This window comes from Bufo gargarizans, chromosome 6 (genome assembly GCF_014858855.1).
Source record: "Bufo gargarizans isolate SCDJY-AF-19 chromosome 6, ASM1485885v1, whole genome shotgun sequence".
Classification (NCBI taxonomy): domain Eukaryota; kingdom Metazoa; phylum Chordata; class Amphibia; order Anura; family Bufonidae; genus Bufo; species Bufo gargarizans.
The window spans coordinates 254,197,682-254,216,004 of NC_058085.1; the positions used below are offsets into that span (position 1 = coordinate 254,197,682).

The 18,323-nt window shown below is 43.4% G+C and overlaps 1 protein-coding gene across 7 annotated transcripts in view; it reads left to right on the forward strand.

Moving 5' to 3' along the window:
- The window catches only part of RIPOR3 (RIPOR family member 3), a 174,643-nt gene that overhangs the window by 81,108 nt on the left and 75,212 nt on the right, over positions 1 to 18,323 (forward strand). Inside the window, exon 1 of one of the 7 annotated variants that reach the window (XM_044296573.1) lies at positions 6,941 to 7,248. The exons of 4 other annotated variants lie outside the window; for them this stretch is intronic. Coding sequence is in view for 1 of the 3 variants with exons in the window: in XM_044296571.1 (XP_044152506.1) it covers positions 7,297 to 7,302 (6 nt within the window). In the remaining 2 variants the exon portion in view is untranslated. Of the gene's footprint in view, positions 1 to 6,940; positions 7,303 to 17,590; positions 17,648 to 18,323 lie in introns of those variants that run through there. 2 more of the 7 variants (XM_044296571.1, XM_044296576.1) reach the window with 2 other exon arrangements.

Below are 18,323 nucleotides of genomic sequence, written 5' to 3' on the forward strand. Positions count from 1 at the left end.
TGATAAGTGTTCGTGATTAAGAAACATTCAAGCTGATGGCTTACATCTTAACAAAATGTCACATATTTCTCACTGCGTATTGTGATTTTCCATCTTTTATGACATTGGGATGAGGCGTGCAGTATTCCCTGGTCACTGGTTTTTGGAGGAATGCTGCTACTTAGCGGCTGAGCTATGCAGATGGATTGTTCTTTATGCAGGACCAGTTCATGTTCTACGTACCATTTCCAGGCCTAATAAATAAAGCAGGGAACTGGACAGGATGGCTACACAGCATGTGACCTCTGTTTCCCACATAAGCCATAGCGACCAGTGTATTTCCACCCGGGCTGTCATCTGCTGCTAAGTGGTACAACAAACCAAGACAAATGTGAAGTAGGGTGGACCGTACTGCGCAGCAGGTCTGAATGCAGATCCAGAATTATTAGGAACACCATACTAATACGGTGTTGGACCCCCTTTTGCCTTCAGAACTGCCTTAATTCTACGTGGCATTGATTCAACAAGGTGCTGATAGCATTCTTTAGAAATGTTGGCCCATATTGATAGGATAGCATCTTGCAGTTGATGGAGATTTGAGGGATGCACATCCAGGGCACGAAGCTCCCGTTCCACCACATCCCAAAGATGCTCTATTGGGTTGAGATCTGGTGACTGTGGGGGCCATTTTAGTACAGTGAACTCATTGTCATGTTCAAGAAACCAATTTGAAATGATTCAGGCTTTGTTGACATGGTGCATTATCCTGCTGGAAGTAGCCATCAGAGGATGGGTACATGGTGGTCATGAAGGGATGGACATGGTCAGAAACAATGCTCAGGTAGCCCGTGGCATTTAAACGATGGCCAATTGGCACTAAGGGGCCTAAAGTGTGCCCAGAAAACATCCCCCACACCATTACACCACCACCACCAGCCTGCACAGTGGTAACAAGGCATGATGGATACACGTTCTCATTCTGTTTACGCCAAATTCAGACTCATTTGAATGTCTCAACAGAAATCGAGACTCATCAGACCAGGCAACATTTTTCCAGTCTTCAACAGTCCAATTTTGGTGAGCTCGTGCAAATTGTAGCCTCTTTTTCCTATTTGTAGTGGAGATGAGTGGTACCCGGTGGGGTCTTCTGCTGTTGTAGCCCACCTTTCTTTCCCATTCTGACATTCAGTTTGGAGTTCAGGAGATTGTCTTGACCAGGACCACAACCATAAATGCATTGAAGCAACTGCCATGTGATTGGTTGACTAGATAATCACATTAATGAGAAATAGAACAGGTGTTCCTAATAATTCTTTAGGTGAGTGTATTTCAAATATTCATAGGTTGGTTCTAGAAGCAGACCGCCTTAATTAGGTTGTGCAGGTGGTATATACTGATGATCTATCCTCAGGACATGTTCTCTCACCCTTACACGGGACAAGTGATTGCTCATAGATTGAGCGCCTCCTGATGATATGTCACGCCATGCATGGGTCCCGATTGGCTGAGTAAGTGGATAGGGAGGACATTGTACCGACCGTTTGCTGCTTGTGTTGGCATCTTTACTTACTGTGGATATTTTTATTTGTTACTATGGTATTTCTGGGGCATGCACAGTCTGAAGGACAGAACATGAGAAATGTGGAGAAAGTGACCTGCCACCAGGCTGTCACACTGATGTAGAATATATTCATTCATTTTTTTTTATTTGATTAGTTTATTATGTATGGGGGAACCACTTTTTTGATAAACATTAGTCTTGTATATGTCTATGTAAAGCTTGAAAAAGGCTCTATACTAGCCAAAATGTTGTATCTTGTAACAAAACAACCAGAACCTTCTGGAGGAGATGCTGGCATCAAATTCAACTTTTCTATCTATTCTCAGGATAAGTATTCAATATCCAATCAGTGGGGACCCGACAACCCACACCCCCTTGATCTGCAGTTCTCTACAGCCTCCAGCACTGGAACTAGCACTTGAATGAAGTAGGAAGCACAGCACCGATCAAAGTGTAGTGGCCATGCCAGGTTACTGCAGCTCAGCTCCCATTCACTTTAAAGGGAATTTGTCACCTATTTTGAGCATATAAAACCATTAACATAGCAATGTGCAATAAAGTACCTTCATTCCAGCATGTGTCCTCCGAAATCCCCCGCAGCCGCAGTATTGCCGACTGCCTGCGCCTGTACGATACTACGGCTTCTGAGGGCAACAGCATCAATAGTGTCACTGGGCATGCGCCGAGCCCAGTGACTTAATCAGAGCGCTGTTGCCTCAGGAGCCGTAGTATCGTACAGGCGCAGGCAGTCAGCGATACTGCGGCTGCGGGGGATGTGGGAGTAAATGTATTTCGTAGGAGGCGTGCTGGGCTTGGAAGAAAGGCGGACTGGGCACTGCAGGGGGAAGTTACTGGGCACTAGAGGAGAGTAATAACGCCCCTCTGGGCACCTTGAGGCTTAATTAGCATATCAAATGAAAAGTTGAATAAAAGAAAGAAGACACATGCTGGAATGAAGGTACTTTATTGCACATTGCTATGTTAATGGTTTTATATGCTCAAAATAGGTGACAAATTCCCTTTAATGGGAGGTGAGCTGCAGTAACCCAGAATGGCCACTACACTTTGAACGGAGCTGTTTTGCTGCTCCATTCAAGTGTTAGTTTCAGTGCTGTAGGCTGCAGGGAACAGCTGATCTATGGGGTGCGCAGGGACGTAACTACCATAGTAGCAAACCATGCAACTGCTATGGGGCCCAGGGCAAGAGGGGGTCCAGTTGGGATCATCCCCTCTTCTATTGAATGACCTATCCTGAGAATAGATCATCAGTATAAGGAGCCTGGAAAACCCCTCACTAAGCTCATTGACCATTAGTATTTTTTATATTCCAATTGTTACCCTTCCAAGTCACAGTTTGTTTTGTATCTCTCAAATGTCCCATCATCATCTTCTGGTGTCCGGGGAACATCTATAGCTCATTTGGGCTTTTGTTTGCCCCTGCCATATTCTGGACTGTCTCAATCTCCATGCTCTCTCTTTTCTTTACCAGTCACTGTTGACTTATCCTCTGCACACCTCTTGTGATATCTCCCCTATTTTTTGCCTCTCACCCCCAACCAACACATTCCTATAATACCTCCGTGAAAAACAAAGCAAAACATCTGTTTCCTTTATGATATCAAATATCTTGATACCACATTTGTGCACGGGGGACATAATTTGGAATGTAAATGTGCAGATGGGCCATGTTCTAAGAACAGGAGTGTAGACTGTTCTGTGGGGAACTGACCATGCCAATGTATCAGCAATAGTGCAGGGTGTAAACCATACTATATTTATTAGTATTATCCTATGTGCTCAATCCTTCCATTTATTGTTGGAATCATACAGGGAAATCAAGAGGTAATGTCACCACCAGATCTTTGAGAAGTTCTGTTAGACATTCTTCAGTACCTTCTGCATGATCTTCTTTTGTTTTGCTTTCGTCTCCCACATCTCTCCTCCCTCTCCCAGCTGTCATCTATTAGCAGTGATTGCCTCCCTATATATCTCCTCCCCATACTGCCTTACCTTGCGGTTTATACAACTTCCTGGAGTGTGCTTATGCTAGAAGCTGTTACTGCTGCATCCACAAGATAAGTCTGTTTCTTTATTTCTGTTTTCCTGTGGGCTTGATCCTAGGTGACCCTGACTCCCTCCGTATTAAGTGTAGTGAACCTGGTGGTTGTGTTCCCTCACTATTATAGGGTGTTCAGGTGTCATACAGTCGAGGAACAAGGGTATGCAATTTTCTACCATTGAGATTTTTGCATAGGCTGAGCAGTAAGGGAGAGAGTTAGGGCTGTTACAGGGCTTACCCTTTTGTTCCTTAGTTTTGGATCAAGTCAGTCGGATCTTCATTTGTGTCTTCTAGTTTTCTGTAACACCATCCGTGACAGGTAAATTGACTAATTCAACTAAAACTAGAGGTGGAGTTGTCTTTAGGTCTGTGGCTGGAAACCACAGCGGAGAAGTCTCTGTACATCTTCACTTGCCCGGTATTCTGTCATAAATATTTCAGTTTGTATAAAATTATCCATAGGATATATATCATACACTGTTAAAAGGGTTTTCCAACTTTTTTAAACTGCTGACCTATCATCAGGATAGGTTATTAGTATCTGATCAGTGAAGGTCCATCACCCAGGACCCCCACCGATCAGCTTTTTGCAGAAGCCACAGCATTCGCCTGAGCTCATGTGAACGCTGGGCCTCCTAGCAGCTTACCAAGCACAGTGCCATTCATTGTATAGCAGCTGTGCTTAGTATCGCAGCTCAGCCCCATTCACTTGAATGGGACTGAGCTGTGCCTAGGTCATGTGACCAATAAACGTGTCGTCACTGGCCTAGGCCTCTTGAGAAAGAGAAGGCTGTGGCGCTTACAGGAGAGCCAATTTCCTTCTCAAACAGCTGATCGGCAGGGGTCCTGGATGTCGGACCCCCCCCCCCCAATCAGATACTGATGAGCTCTCTAGAGGATAGGTCATCAATATAAAAAAGTCAAAAACCCGACGTACTGCAGCTTTGTATTATACTTTGTGTCTCTGTTCATTACTATTTTCAAGGCCTGCTTGCATTTTCACCCAGTGGCTGAAACCTAGTATAGACCTAATTTTGAAGTTGATGGTTTGCTACAACGCGTCAGTGTTCAAACTCTTTGATACTAGAACATATTTCTTTGGGGCACATTTACTAGCATACACCAGTCTCAAGAGGTCCATTGCAGTAAGCTGGACCTCCAATTTGTTACATCTTTTGCTGTGTGTGCGGCACATAATGAAATCTATGCCAACTATGGCTGGGCATAGATTTTAGTTATCTGCTGTAAATTGTGGTAAATTTGCGAGCTATATGTATATATATATATATATATATATATATAATATTTTTATTTATTTATTGTTACTTTCTAACACCTGAAAACTGGCGTACAGCTTTAGGTTAGGGATGTGCCTCTATGTTTTGTATATTATTTCGTAAGTATTTCTGTATTAACACATATTCAACCTTTTCCACAATTTATTGTGGCGCTGACTTAGTTAATTTTAGTTGGGTTGATGTCACATTGTTTCTGTAAGCGAATTGGAATCTCATCTGAAAACATTACTATTGTTGAATGAAGGGGGAAGCGTTGAAGCCCCCTGCTTGTAAATAAACACTCTTGAAATGCGTGGTGTCAGGCTGTGAAGTGATGAGGGCTGCAGTGACGCATATGAAACGTGGTTTACTACATAGCTGACACCAGAAGAAGCCAGTGACTCTTCTCCTTGCATTCACTAAATTGACACAAGATCCGTGGGGCTGCCCAAGTCGATCCGTCTATTTTTTGCGGTGCGGCTAAACTGCAAACAGGTCGGTGGCATTGATATTGGAAAACTGCAGCAGAAACCACAAAGGCAAAAACCACCATGTGAATAAGGCCTTATACCATAATAGCAGAAAACCACACACAGCTTCATCATCAGCTTTTACTTATAGCTATCAGAATTAAAACTAGACACCTGTGAATAAGTATTTGAAATACAGCCCTGTATTTTTAGTAAATAGGTTAAAGCAAAGAACATGAGAAAGGGAGGATATATGTGGGAAAGAAGACCGAGACCAGATACCTCACATAAGCCTAAGGAATATTGGAGAAGTATTTATGCAAAGAGGTATCGCCTGGGGAAACAGAAACATCTTGTTAGCGCCCCCTTGTAGAGGAATGCTTCATCAATTGTAGATAAGACAGCACTACTCACTGTATTATTCCAGTTCTTCCGTTCCCCTTGTGGAGGAAGCTCCCTATGAGTCAAAATGAGACTTTTTAACAAGCCTTGGGACATGACAGGTGAAAATAGCCAAGTCAAATATCCATCCATAGATAGCTGTTTCGGGGTGCTTGCCCCTCATCAGTACAGAGTAGGATTCAGGCTAGCTGAGTGCGATACATTGGATGAAACTTAGGTAGGGTACTGGCTCTACTTAAAGATACCTGACATGTATGTATACTTACTGTTACTGCTCAATGGTATGGAGACTTGTTTTCAATTCTCCATGGGAAAGCATGCAAAGTAGTATCTCCCGAGGAAGGAGAACCATCCCACTAGCAGTACCATGTGGAAGAGGCTGCCTATGAGTCAAAATCTATCTTTTTTAGAAGCCTTGGGACATGACAAGAGCCAGTACCCCACCTAAGGAGATGTATTTAATTAGACAAGACAGCCACAAGATTGGTGGATTGCCTGCAGCTCTTTGTTCCAAATTGCGAGATAGATGCTCCTTCTATGGGGCCTATTAGTCTGCATTCATCCAAGTCTCCTCCTCCCTAACAGCTTTGTGGAATGAAAGGATGAGAGAAACATTTTAATTCTGTTCTTAACCGGGGATATATTTAGGTTTTTCTTTCATGAGGAACAAAATCGCATGTTACACCCTCTTAATGGTATCTCCTTAGTGAGCCAGTTCTGGAACAGACCCAGCCAGTACTGCAGCATGAATGTTGGCCTGGCCAGAGTGCCAGGAGTTGTCCGATCCACGTAAAAAAAGAAGGGTCTATTGTTCGAGCAGAGTTACTGGACAGGTCCTGGATCGCTATTAAAGAGCGTCGTGCGAACATGTCAGAGGAGAGATTTTCTTCTCACTTAATGGTCTCATTTGATTAGTCTCTGAGGTATTCTATAATTCACCGCAGACTGGAAATGTGTGAGAGATTAATTCAGCAGTGTGATACTATACAGACCTACTGAAATCCTGGATTCCATTTACATAATACTTAACTCGCTAATTTCTGGACATGATCTAGTCTCTTCGCTAAGTTTTTTTTTCCAGGAGAAGAGGATGAGGAAGGGGAGTTGGGGGTCAGCATTTCTCGGAGATCGGACAAGTGTTCACTGCCACGGTACATTTTTAGATCATCTTCCATGAAGATTCCTCTGTTGCCCTGGAGGTTAACGCCTTTTAATAATCTGTCATTATCATAAACTCTTTATATGCCCCAAGAATAAACAAAATTCCGAGCCTGATTCTGTGCGCGCTTTAGCGGAGAAAAACCTTTGGCCCCAGCGTTGAACTTCATAGACAAACACGGAGAGATAGAAGAGAAGAAGCGTGGGAACCTCAGGAATTCAAGAAACTGTTACTTTTGGAAATCTCCGAATAGAGCAATAAAGGAAGCTGTTACTTTGTTTCTGTTATCACAGCATTGCGTGAGCACAGACCCTAGGCCTTCTGGAATGTAAGGCTTTCAGGTAACCACTGATAACCTCTTATGTAAGAGTCGCCGCAGATGCCCATTGATGCAGGTAATGATACTTATATTTTTATTGAGATTATTATTCTGTATCTTATGTTACCAATCTGTACTAACCTCAAGCTGGCTGTGGATGAACAGATAATACAATCAGCTCCTGAAAACTTCATGGATTATAATCAGTTTGTCTACAGAAGTGTTGGCAAACCTATGGCACAGGTACCAGAGGCGGCACTCGGAGCCATCTAGTGTGGGCTCCCACACCCTGGAAAAAGTCTATGGTGTAACAATATGCCTTAGACTTTTCCTGCCATTCATCAGTGCAGGATGCACCATGAACAGCACAGGCAGCGCACTGAATGTAGGCAGGCTATTATAGCTAAATGATAAGGTACATGGAAGATATATTATATTGGTATTCAAGTTAACTTGTTGTATTGGCACTTTGACAAAAGTTGGTTTTCAGTTGCAGTTAGTGCACTCGGTCTCTAAAAGGTTCTCTACCACTGGCCTAGAGTAATCAGCTACCCTATGTAGACTTTATGTAGTTTTGGTACATGTTTTAACCACTTTAACCCCGCTAGCTAAAACCCCCTTAATGACCAGGCCACTTTTTTACACCTTTTCTTCTCACTAATAGAGCTTTCATTTGGTGGTATTTTATTGCTGCTGACATTTTTACTTTTTTTGTTATTAATCGAAATTTAACGATTTTTTTGCAAAAAAATGACATTTTTCACTTTCAGCTGTAAAATTTTGCAAAAAAAAACGACATCCATATATAAATTTTTCGCTAAATTTATTGTTCTACATGTCTTTGATAAAAAAAATGTTTGGGCAAAAAAAAATGGTTTGGGTAAAAGTTATAGCGTTTACAAACTATGGTACAAAAATGTGAATTTCCGCTTTTTGAAGCAGCTTTGACTTTCTGAGCACCTGTCATGTTTCCTGAGGTTCTACAATGCCCAGACAGTAGAAAAACCCCACAAATTACCCCATTTCGGAAAGTAGACACCCTAAGGTATTCGATGATGAGCATAGTGAGTTCATAGAACTTTTTATTTTTTGTCACAAGTTAGCGGAAAATGATGATTTTTTATTTTTTATTTTTTTTCCTTACAAAGTCTCATATTCCACTAACTTGCGACAAAAAATAAAAAATTCTAGGAACTCGCCATGCCCCTCACGGAATACCTTGGGGTGTCTTCTTTCCAAAATGGGGTCACTTGTGGCGTAGTTATACTGCCCTGGCAATTTAGGGGCCCATATGTGTGAGAAGTAGTTTGCAATCAAAATGTGTAAAAAATGGCCTGCGAAATCCGAAAGGTGCTCTTTGGAATGTGTGCCCCTTTGCCCACCTAGGCTGCAATAAAGTGTCACACATCTGGTATCGCCGTACTCAGGAGAAGTTGGGCAATGTGTTTTGGGGGGTCATTTTACATATACCCATGCTGGGTGAGAGAAATATCTTGGCAAAAGACAACTTTTCCCATTTTTTTATACAAAGTTGGCATTTGACCAAGATATTTATCTCACCCAGCATGGGTATATGTAAAATGACACCGCAAAACACATTCCCCAACTTCTCCTGAGTACGGCGATACCACATGTGTGACACTTTTTTGCAGCCTAGATGCGCAAAGCGGCCCAAATTTCTTTTAGGAGGGCATTTTTAGACATTTGGATCCCAGACTTCTCACGCTTTCGGGCCCCTAACATGCCAGGGCAGTATAAATACCCCACATGTGACCCCATTTTGGAAAGAAGACACCCCAAGGTATTCCGTGAGGGGCATGGCGAGTTCCTAGAATTATTTATTTTTTTGGCACAAGTTAGCGGAAATTGATTTTTTTGGTATTTTCTCACAAAGTCTCCCTTTCCGCTAACTTGGGACAAAAATTTCAATCTTTCATGGACTCAATATGCCCCTCACGGAATACCTTGGGGTGTCTTCTTTCCGAAATGGGGTCACATGTGGGGTATTTATACTGCCCTGGCATTTTAGGGCCCTAAAGCGTGAGAAGAAGTCTGGAATATAAATGTCTAAAAAATGTTATGCATTTGGATTCCGTGAGGGGTATGGTGAGTTCATGTGAGATTTTATTTTTTGACACAAGTTAGTGGAATATGAGACTTAGTAAGAAAAAACAAAAACAAACAAAAAATTTCCAGTAACTTGGGCCCAAAAAAATGTCTGAATGGAGCCTTACAGGGGGGGTGATCAATGACAGGGGGGTGATCAGGGAGTCTATATGGGTGATCACCCCCCTGTCATTGATCACCCCCCTGTAAGGCTCCATTCAGAGGTCCGCATGTGTTTTGCGGATCCGATCCATGTATCAGTGGATCCGTAAAAATCATACGGACGTCTGAATGGAGCCTCACAGGGGGGTGATCAATGACGGAGGTGATCAGGGAGTCTATATGGGTGATCACCCCTCTGTCATTGATCACCCCCCTGTAAGGCTCCATTCAGAGGTCCGCATGTGTTTTGTGGATCCGATCCATGTATCAGTGGATCCGTAAAAATCATACGGACGTCTGAATGGAGCCTTACAGGGGGGTGATCAATGACAGGGGGGTGATCAATGACAGGGTAGTGATCAGGAAGTCTATATGCGTGATCACCCCCTTGTCATTTATCACCCCCCTGTAAGGCTCCATTCAGAGGTCCGCATGTGTTTTGCGGATCCGATCCATGTATCCGTGGATCCGTAAAAATCATACGGACCTCTGAATGGAGCCTTACAGGGGGGTGATCAATGACAGGGGGGTGATCAGGGAGTCTATATGGGGTGATCAGTGGTTCATAAAGGGTTAATAAGTGACGGGGGGGGGGGGTGTAGTGTAGTGTAGTGTGGTGTTTGGTGCTACTTTACAGAGCTGCCTGTGTCCTCTGGTGGTCGATCCAAACAAAAGGGACCACCAGAGGACCAGGTAGCAGGTATATTAGACGCTGTTATCAAAACAGCATCTAATATACCTGTTAGGGGTTAAAAAAATCACATCTCCAGCCTGCCAGCGAGCGATCGCCGCTGGCAGGCTGGAGATCCACTCGCTTACCTTGAGTTCCTGTGAGCGCGTGCGCCTGTGTGCGCGCGTTCACAGGAAATCTCGGCTATCGCGAGATGACGCACGGATGCGTCCAGGAGGAATAGATCAACCACCTTCCGGACGCATCCGTGCGTTACATGGTCGGGAGGTGGTTAATATGTTAAAGTCATAAGGGTCATGTACAAAGGCTTTTTGCACCAGTCTTTGTTATCCCCTGTGCTAGGATTTAAACACCCATGGGACAACTATTTTATCGCACAGTGTTTTTACGCCACTTGGGAGAATAGGCCCCGGCAAATTTACTAACATTTATTCCTGGTACACGGACTGCCATAGATGCGAAAATGCACTCCTCGTCATAAATGATGCACATCTACTGGCGGCATTAGGGGGTGGACGGGGGGGAGCAAAGACCAGATTAAAAGACAGATCTTTGTAAATAAAACCTCATTGGATAAAGTGAAGATTATGTCACCATGGATTATGTTAATTTATTTCACTAAATTTCCTAATGAAATATAAAACAAGCAATAAACTATTGTACATCAATCATTAGTTAATTTGTCACTAAAAATGGCAGGTGTTAAGAAATTATGTAAAATAAAATAATCCAGGGGGAAATGATCTTCACTTGATCCAACTCATTGACCCTTTAGGGTCCATTCACAGGTCCGCAATTTCGTTCCCGCACTTCCGGGTCCGCAATTCCGTTCCCCAAAAAAATAGAACATGTCCTATTCTTGTACCAATTGTGGACAAGTACAGGCATATTCTATTAGTGCCGGCAATGTGCGGTCCGCAAAATGAGGAACGCACATTGCCGCTGTCCGTGTTTTGCAGATCCACAAAACACGTTGCGGACGTGTGAATGGACCCTTAAGCTGTAGAACCTTTAAGCTGTAGAACATCTTCTAAGCTAAACAGAATCAGGGCTGTAATGTGGATGTATTGCGACCACACTTCATGGCCCAACTGCAGGATTATTGCTCTGAATTTAAAACATCATACATGCCTATGATGCATTGAATTCAGGTCATGAGATCTATAGTCAGGCTGGGAATTACAGCTGTAATATTGACAATAAAATACATCCACATTGCAAAGTGAGTAACAAGAATAGTTACGGTAAAGGAAATGTGTCAACAGAAAATGGCCTAAAGTTTAAATCACGTTTTTATCTTTTTTTTTTATTGATGATGTTATTATGAATTTTCACGTTTGTGTGAACGAGCCCTTAGGCCTCTTGCACACGAAGGTTTTTTTTTCTGTTTACGTTCCGTTTTTTTTGTGTTCTGTATACGGACCGTATACGGAACCATTCATTTCAATGGATCCGCAAAAAAAACAGAAGGTACTCCCTATGCCTTCCGTTTCCGTATTTCCGTTTTTCCGTTCAAAGATAAAACATGTCTTATTATTGTCCGCATAACGGACAAGGATAGTACTGTTCTATCAGGGGCCAGCTGTTCCGTTCCACAAAAAACGGAATGCACACGGACGTCATCCGTATTTTTGGGGGATCAGTTTAATGCGGACCGCAAATTACTGAAAAAGCCATACAGTCGTGTGCAAGAGGCCTTACAGTAAGGATTCACACAGACAGAGCATTAGCATACAGGAAGGCGGTATGTAGCAGTACATATACGTTCAGAATCTATGGAGTGCTACATGGTAGCTGGTTGGGATTCAGAGCCAATTGTAGTCATTTGTACCGAGCAGACCTAAATAACACCAAGCTGATATCCCATGTGTGCAAAAATATGGTTTAGTTCATTGCTATAGTTAACATGGCATTTTAATACTACGCTTGGTACATGAGTTGGTAAAGTTTCCGGCATATGCCAAACCCAGTCATTAGCCCATTGCATCGTGAACCTTTTTTTATTCGTATATACAGAGGATAGATTTATAGAAATGCGCAGCAGACAGTGATTTCCTATACAGAGGGACACTGCAACGAAATGTATACTGTGTGGGACATTGGCCTAAGTAACTGTTTCTCTGTACAGCTAATATATTAATATTGATGATATTTGGTAATCTTGTGATGAACGTTCTCTACCCAATTACTAGAGAATAAGAGAAAAGCAGGAATGTTTCCTAGATTTCACACTGTGTGATGATAGGGTCGTATTTCCAAGGTCTTCCAGAGGCCAACACCACAGGCATAAATACTCCACGAGCGTCCCCGCTATTAGCAAAGCTATAGAGTTTGATACTGATGCGCTGGATTCCTGTAGATGCGTGACATGTCTTTTCCTGTTGTTCATACCCCAATACTATAAGCAATCGGTAGCCCACGCTGGGACGGTTTAGATCTCAGATTCTGAACGCCGCAAATATTTATGTTTTCTGACCTGATTACAGACTACCAAACGGAAGTGTCTACAAGTAGCACGATGAGAACACTTCACTGTCATCTGTGGGTATTTTGCACGAAAAAACTCACAAATTTGTGGAAGCGTTTGATCAACCTTTCATTCCTGCCTTCCCTTTGCAGCAAGACCTAAAGGACTTGTCTGAGATTAGCTAAGCGATCTGCTTTTTCACCGCTCTTGTCCATGTACTGTGACTGTGGCCCAGATTTGCTCATTGTAAAGATGGTGTAAGCTTAGGCCGGCTGTCTAGAACTGCACCAGATTTATCACAGGGGCTCAGGATGGATAATAAATGTGGTGCAGGGAGACACACACTTTTATCTTACTCTATACCAACTATTGTGGTGCAATTTTGGCGCATCTTAGGTCACACCCCTTCCATTAAATATCCACCCCTGACCAATAATCCCCACCACTTGTCAAGGATTTTGGAAAAAAGTGTAGAAACCCAAGATGCGCCAAATTGTACCAATTTGCATAGTTTTTTTTTACATATTTTGGGCACAGACACATTAGTAAGTCTGGGCTTGTGTGTTTTCTTTTTGACTAAAAACTCAAAATCATGTTTCAAGGCCCTTTAACAGACTGAACTCACTTACAGGGTATCTACCTATAGGTGGCTTTGTAGGGACAGTTTTCTTCTTTAGGCTAGGTCAGTGGTGGGCAAACTTTTTTGTCAACTGAGCCAAATATCGCCAAAACCACGATTGAATTTTTTTTCGAGAGCTACATTTTTAAAACCTAAAATATTGCATCAACAGTACCAGTGAGGACTATTAAGGCTCATGCACACGACCGTGTGCCCGCCGTTGCCATATTGCAGGCCGCATACGGCGGGTCCGCAATAAACGAGCACTGGCCGTGTGCAGCCCGCATCAAGGACCCATTGACTTCAATGGGTCCAGGATCCGGAATATGAGTGCTACAGAGTGCTTCCGTGGTGCTTCTGACTGTGCCTCCGCACCACAAAAAAGTAGCGCATGCACTACTTTTTTGTGTGCAGCCCGCATAATGTACCCATTCACTTCAGCATGTGCTACTTTTTTGCGGTGTGGGCAGTCGGATGCGGATCGCGAAACCCATTCAAGTGAATGGGTCCGCGATCCTCATGCAGCTGCCCCATGGTCTGTGTCCGTGCATTGCGGATTGCTATTTGCGGTCTGCAGCACAGGCACGGCGCCCTTACATTCGTGGGCATGAGCCCAGAGTGTGTTTTTAAATACTTTTATATGTACTTTCTTTTATTTGGATCTTGATTATTATTTCATTTTATCTTTATAATTTTTTACTTTTATTAAACTTGTCTGCAGATGTGAATGTAATGTGGATGACGCATCTGTGGATGACGCACTTATGGGGGATATCTGTGGATGACGCACTTATGGGGCATATCTGTGGATGACGCACTTATGGGGGATATCTGTGGATGACGCACTTATGGGGGATATCTGTGGATGACGCACTTATGGGGGATATCTGTGGATGACGCACTTATGGGGGATATCTGTGGATGACGCACTTATGGGGGATATCTGTGGATGACGCACTTATGGGGGATATCTGTGGATGACGCACTTATGGGGGATATCTGTGGATGACGCACTTATGGGGGATATCTGTGGATGACGCACTTATGGGGGATATCTGTGGATGACGCACTTATGGGGGATATCTGTGGATGACGCACTTATGGGGGATATCTGTGGATGACACATATATAGCATAAGATGCTATATATGTGTCATCCACGGATATCTCCAATAAGTGCCTTCTAGTAAGTAAAGTAATGTATTAGTGGGGGGAAGAGAGAAGGCAGGGACACTTGCGGCGGGGCCGGTGCAGTGCCCGGCGCTGTGCACACACCGGGGTCAGCTCCTACCTTTCTGCTGCAGGACATTTTGCTCCTCCTGAGCGGCGGCCTCTTCACCACTCCTCACATGGCCGGCAGTGGGCAGCCGAACTAGAGCGCCGCTGCCCGCCCTTCTGCTGCTGTGCGCAGCGTGACATCTCTCCCTCCGTCATGCGCCTCCTGCACCGCCTGCCTGCTTCATTCATAAAGTGGAAGGAGCAGACAGACGGGGCAGGAGGCGCATGACGGACATTTTGCAAGCAGCTTGAGCAGCGCGATATGGCTGCGCGACCGCCAGCCCGCACCAAAGAGCCTCAGTAAAGGTTCTAAAGAGCCACTTGTGGCTCGCAAGCCGCACTTTGCCGACCACTGGGCTAGGTTAACACCTGAGCGTTTTACAGCACGTTCCTATGCGCTGTAAAACGCTCAACAGGCAAAAACCAATGTTTCCCTATGGGCATGGTTCTCACCTGAGCGTTTTACAGCGCGTATGAACGCGCTGTAAAACTCCCTACGCCCCAAGAAGTACAGGAGCTTCTTTGGGGTGTCTTGTCGCGCGTATTGTGGCAGTTTTTCATTGGATGCCTCTGTGGTTAATCACACAAACGCGCGTACTACGCATGTTTCCAAAATACAAAAACGCCTCAAACGCCCGATAAAAACGCCTGTAAAAAGCGCTTATCGAATATGCTCAGGTGTGAACCCAGCCGTATGGAGAAAAACTAATTTACATTAAACAATAATATAATAATCTTTATATAGTGCCAACATATTCCACAGCACTTTACAGGCAGAGGTTAATAATGAAATAGAAATGGAGGGGCACTCAAATATCAAGGAGCCTTGGGTAGCAGATATATTGTTTATTAAACACTAATAAAATTGAATCAACTGGAGCATCATAACAATGACATATAATGAAATGACAAAATAGACAAAATTTAAAATGGACGTCTAAAATGTGTCTGATAGTGGTCAAAGGTATATTAGCACATCCATATATGCTGACTATAGCACCATAAGTATCCAGATAACACCTAAATAAGAAGCGGTTGCCTGGTCAACATATACTGTAATCAAATGTCCCATATAAGTGAACGGAGGCGTGCCGCTGCAGCGGTTATCACCTATTGGTGTGGACTAATGAGATGAATATGGAAATAGGTCTGTACCAAATGTCATGAGACCGTAAGGTAACCATATGTTTGATCACCGTAAGTCAGTTAACACATCCCTTTAGACACTGTTAGTTCAAGAGTCTTACCACCGGATGGTACTGGGTTATCGAATGTCTCCTCTCTTTCGTCTACCGCCGACCCTGCTACCGCCATCCCGTGTAGTCTCACAGTATCAACGTGGTGTCCCACGTGACTTGCGGCAGTGACACGTGATGAACAGTCCACGTGATCAGGAAGTTGGTATGTGGTAGGATATGCGCCTGTCAATCTTCCAATGAGAATTTCAATGCGGCGTATTCCTGTGGTCTTGAATTAATGGTTAATGGCCGTGTTATACCATTAAAAAGCCACAAATGGCAAAGACCATATTCTTGTGTTGCTTGCTACTCCGTCCAAATATACCATACGCGTTTCGGGGTACCTCCCCTTCTTCAGTGGCAGTATTTAGCAAGCAGGAAATGCAGCGTTTAAATACTCCATTTGTGCATGGAATGATGGGAAAGTGATCCATCTTAAATTGTGGCACGGAGTAGTGGCAATGGAGTAGAAAACGCATGTGCGTTTTGTATAAAATTGCAGCAAACTGGATGTGTAATATAAGCAATCAAGGTCTTGATAATAAAGACTTATATAAACGTATAAATCTGCACAATAGGAACATACGATTACATATAAACCTATAAATAGGATGCAGTCTACTTATCAGAAGGTCTAATATTCTGTTACTCTAAGAGGTGGAAATGTTGGGAAGGGGAGGGCAGTCTGATAGGGAGGGGGGATCCAAGTGCTGATAGACAGCCAGACTTGGATCCCGCATCCCCACCAGACATCCCCCCCCAAATGATAGAAATCCAAACAGTTCCATCTCTGCGTTGTGTCCTTTGGGTATGAGGCTATCAAATTCAAAGATCTGACGGTATTCCTGTCTGGACATATTGGTGATGTGATTCCCTCCCCTCCATGACCTCCTGACCTTCTCAGTGGCCACGAAGGTGAGGGTGGAGGGATCACACTCATGAATGTCTTTAAAGTGTTTAGACAGGCAGAGGTTACTTATGACATCAACAAATGAAACAATAGAAATGAGGGCCCTGCTTGAAGGACTTTACAGAGGTAATAGTGGTGGCACAAAAGGTAAAATTGCTTATTTACTTGTTTTAGGTCTGTTTCACATCTGCTTTATGGAGATCCGGCAAGCTGCCGGAATTCTGTCAGGCCCCATTCACTATAATGGGGACTGGAAGTGATCTGGCTGCAACCTGGCAAATATGCTGAGAATTGGCCAGACGAACACCGCTGCCCAGTCACCCAGCAATGCATAGAGGGTGGGGATACAGCTGATGGGAACACATTCTAAGGAATAATGAAAAACAGGGTCAATGAAGAAGGGTTGTCTTATCAAATGTGATAGGCCACTTTATAAAAAAATGTGGTTTTAGAGCATGCTTAAAGCTCTTGATGTTGGAAGTGAATCTAATTGGGGTAGTGCATTCCAGAAAACTGGTGCAGCGTGAGAAGTTTTGGAGACTGAATTAGAAGGTTCAGGCTGTGGAGGAAGTTAGCCTTCAATTATTGCCAAAATGGAGAACAAGCGTAGATAGACAGAGATGAGGGAGGAGGTATAGAAGGGTGCAAGTTTAAATTGTACTTTATACTGTATGGGTAATCAGTGCAGTGACTGGCACAGAAGACATGAGCCTGGCTGCTTCATTTTGGATATATTGGAGAGGGGAGAGTTTAGTGAGTGGAAACCAATTAGTAGTGAATTACAGTAATGAAGACGAGAATGAATTAGGAAAACAAGTAGTGTTTTTTTGCTGTTTTCACAGTAATAAAAGGATGGATTATGGAGATGTTTCTGACGTGTAGAATGAAACGTGCAAGTGACTGGGACATGAAACGTGCATATAGGGACGTGAAGAAAACAGAACCCTAAAGGTGAATTTACACGTACAGAGATATAGCTGATTATCGGGATTGAATCATTCCTTCCCGACAACCGACTGCTTGTTCAGTGGGGGTGTAGTGCTGCATTTACATGCAGCAATCACCTCCACAGTATGAGGACAAGCAGTGGCTATTGTGATCGCTTGTCCTCATACAGCTGCTTTTCTGGGCAGCAGATCACTTTTTAGGCAGCACGATCTGCTGCCCAGAAATTATAATTTATTTGCAAGCATTAATGACTTGACCCAATGACCGAGCATTTAGCTTGCTCATTGGTTGATCGGCTACACCTTTAGATGGACAGATTGTCGGGAATGAGCATTCTCAGGAATGTTCATTCCTGATAATGTACCCAAATGTACCCAAACATACGGCTCTGTACTGACAGAGGTTACTTATGACATCAACAAGTTGTGGATTATGGTAGTACCGCCTGACCTGAGACCACCTTGACGTTCGGTAGGCGGGCTTAGATGTGTTTTGATCAAAATATATTGACTAAGTGTCTCAGACATTATCATATCAGAGTGAGGACTTAGTCCATATATAGTGCTTGCATCTGCTTTAATAAGTGCATTATTATCTTATTTCTGTGGTTTTCTTCGATTATGGTAGTACCATGTACAGAAAAAGCAATATCAGTTTTACATAGAACACATAATGTTAG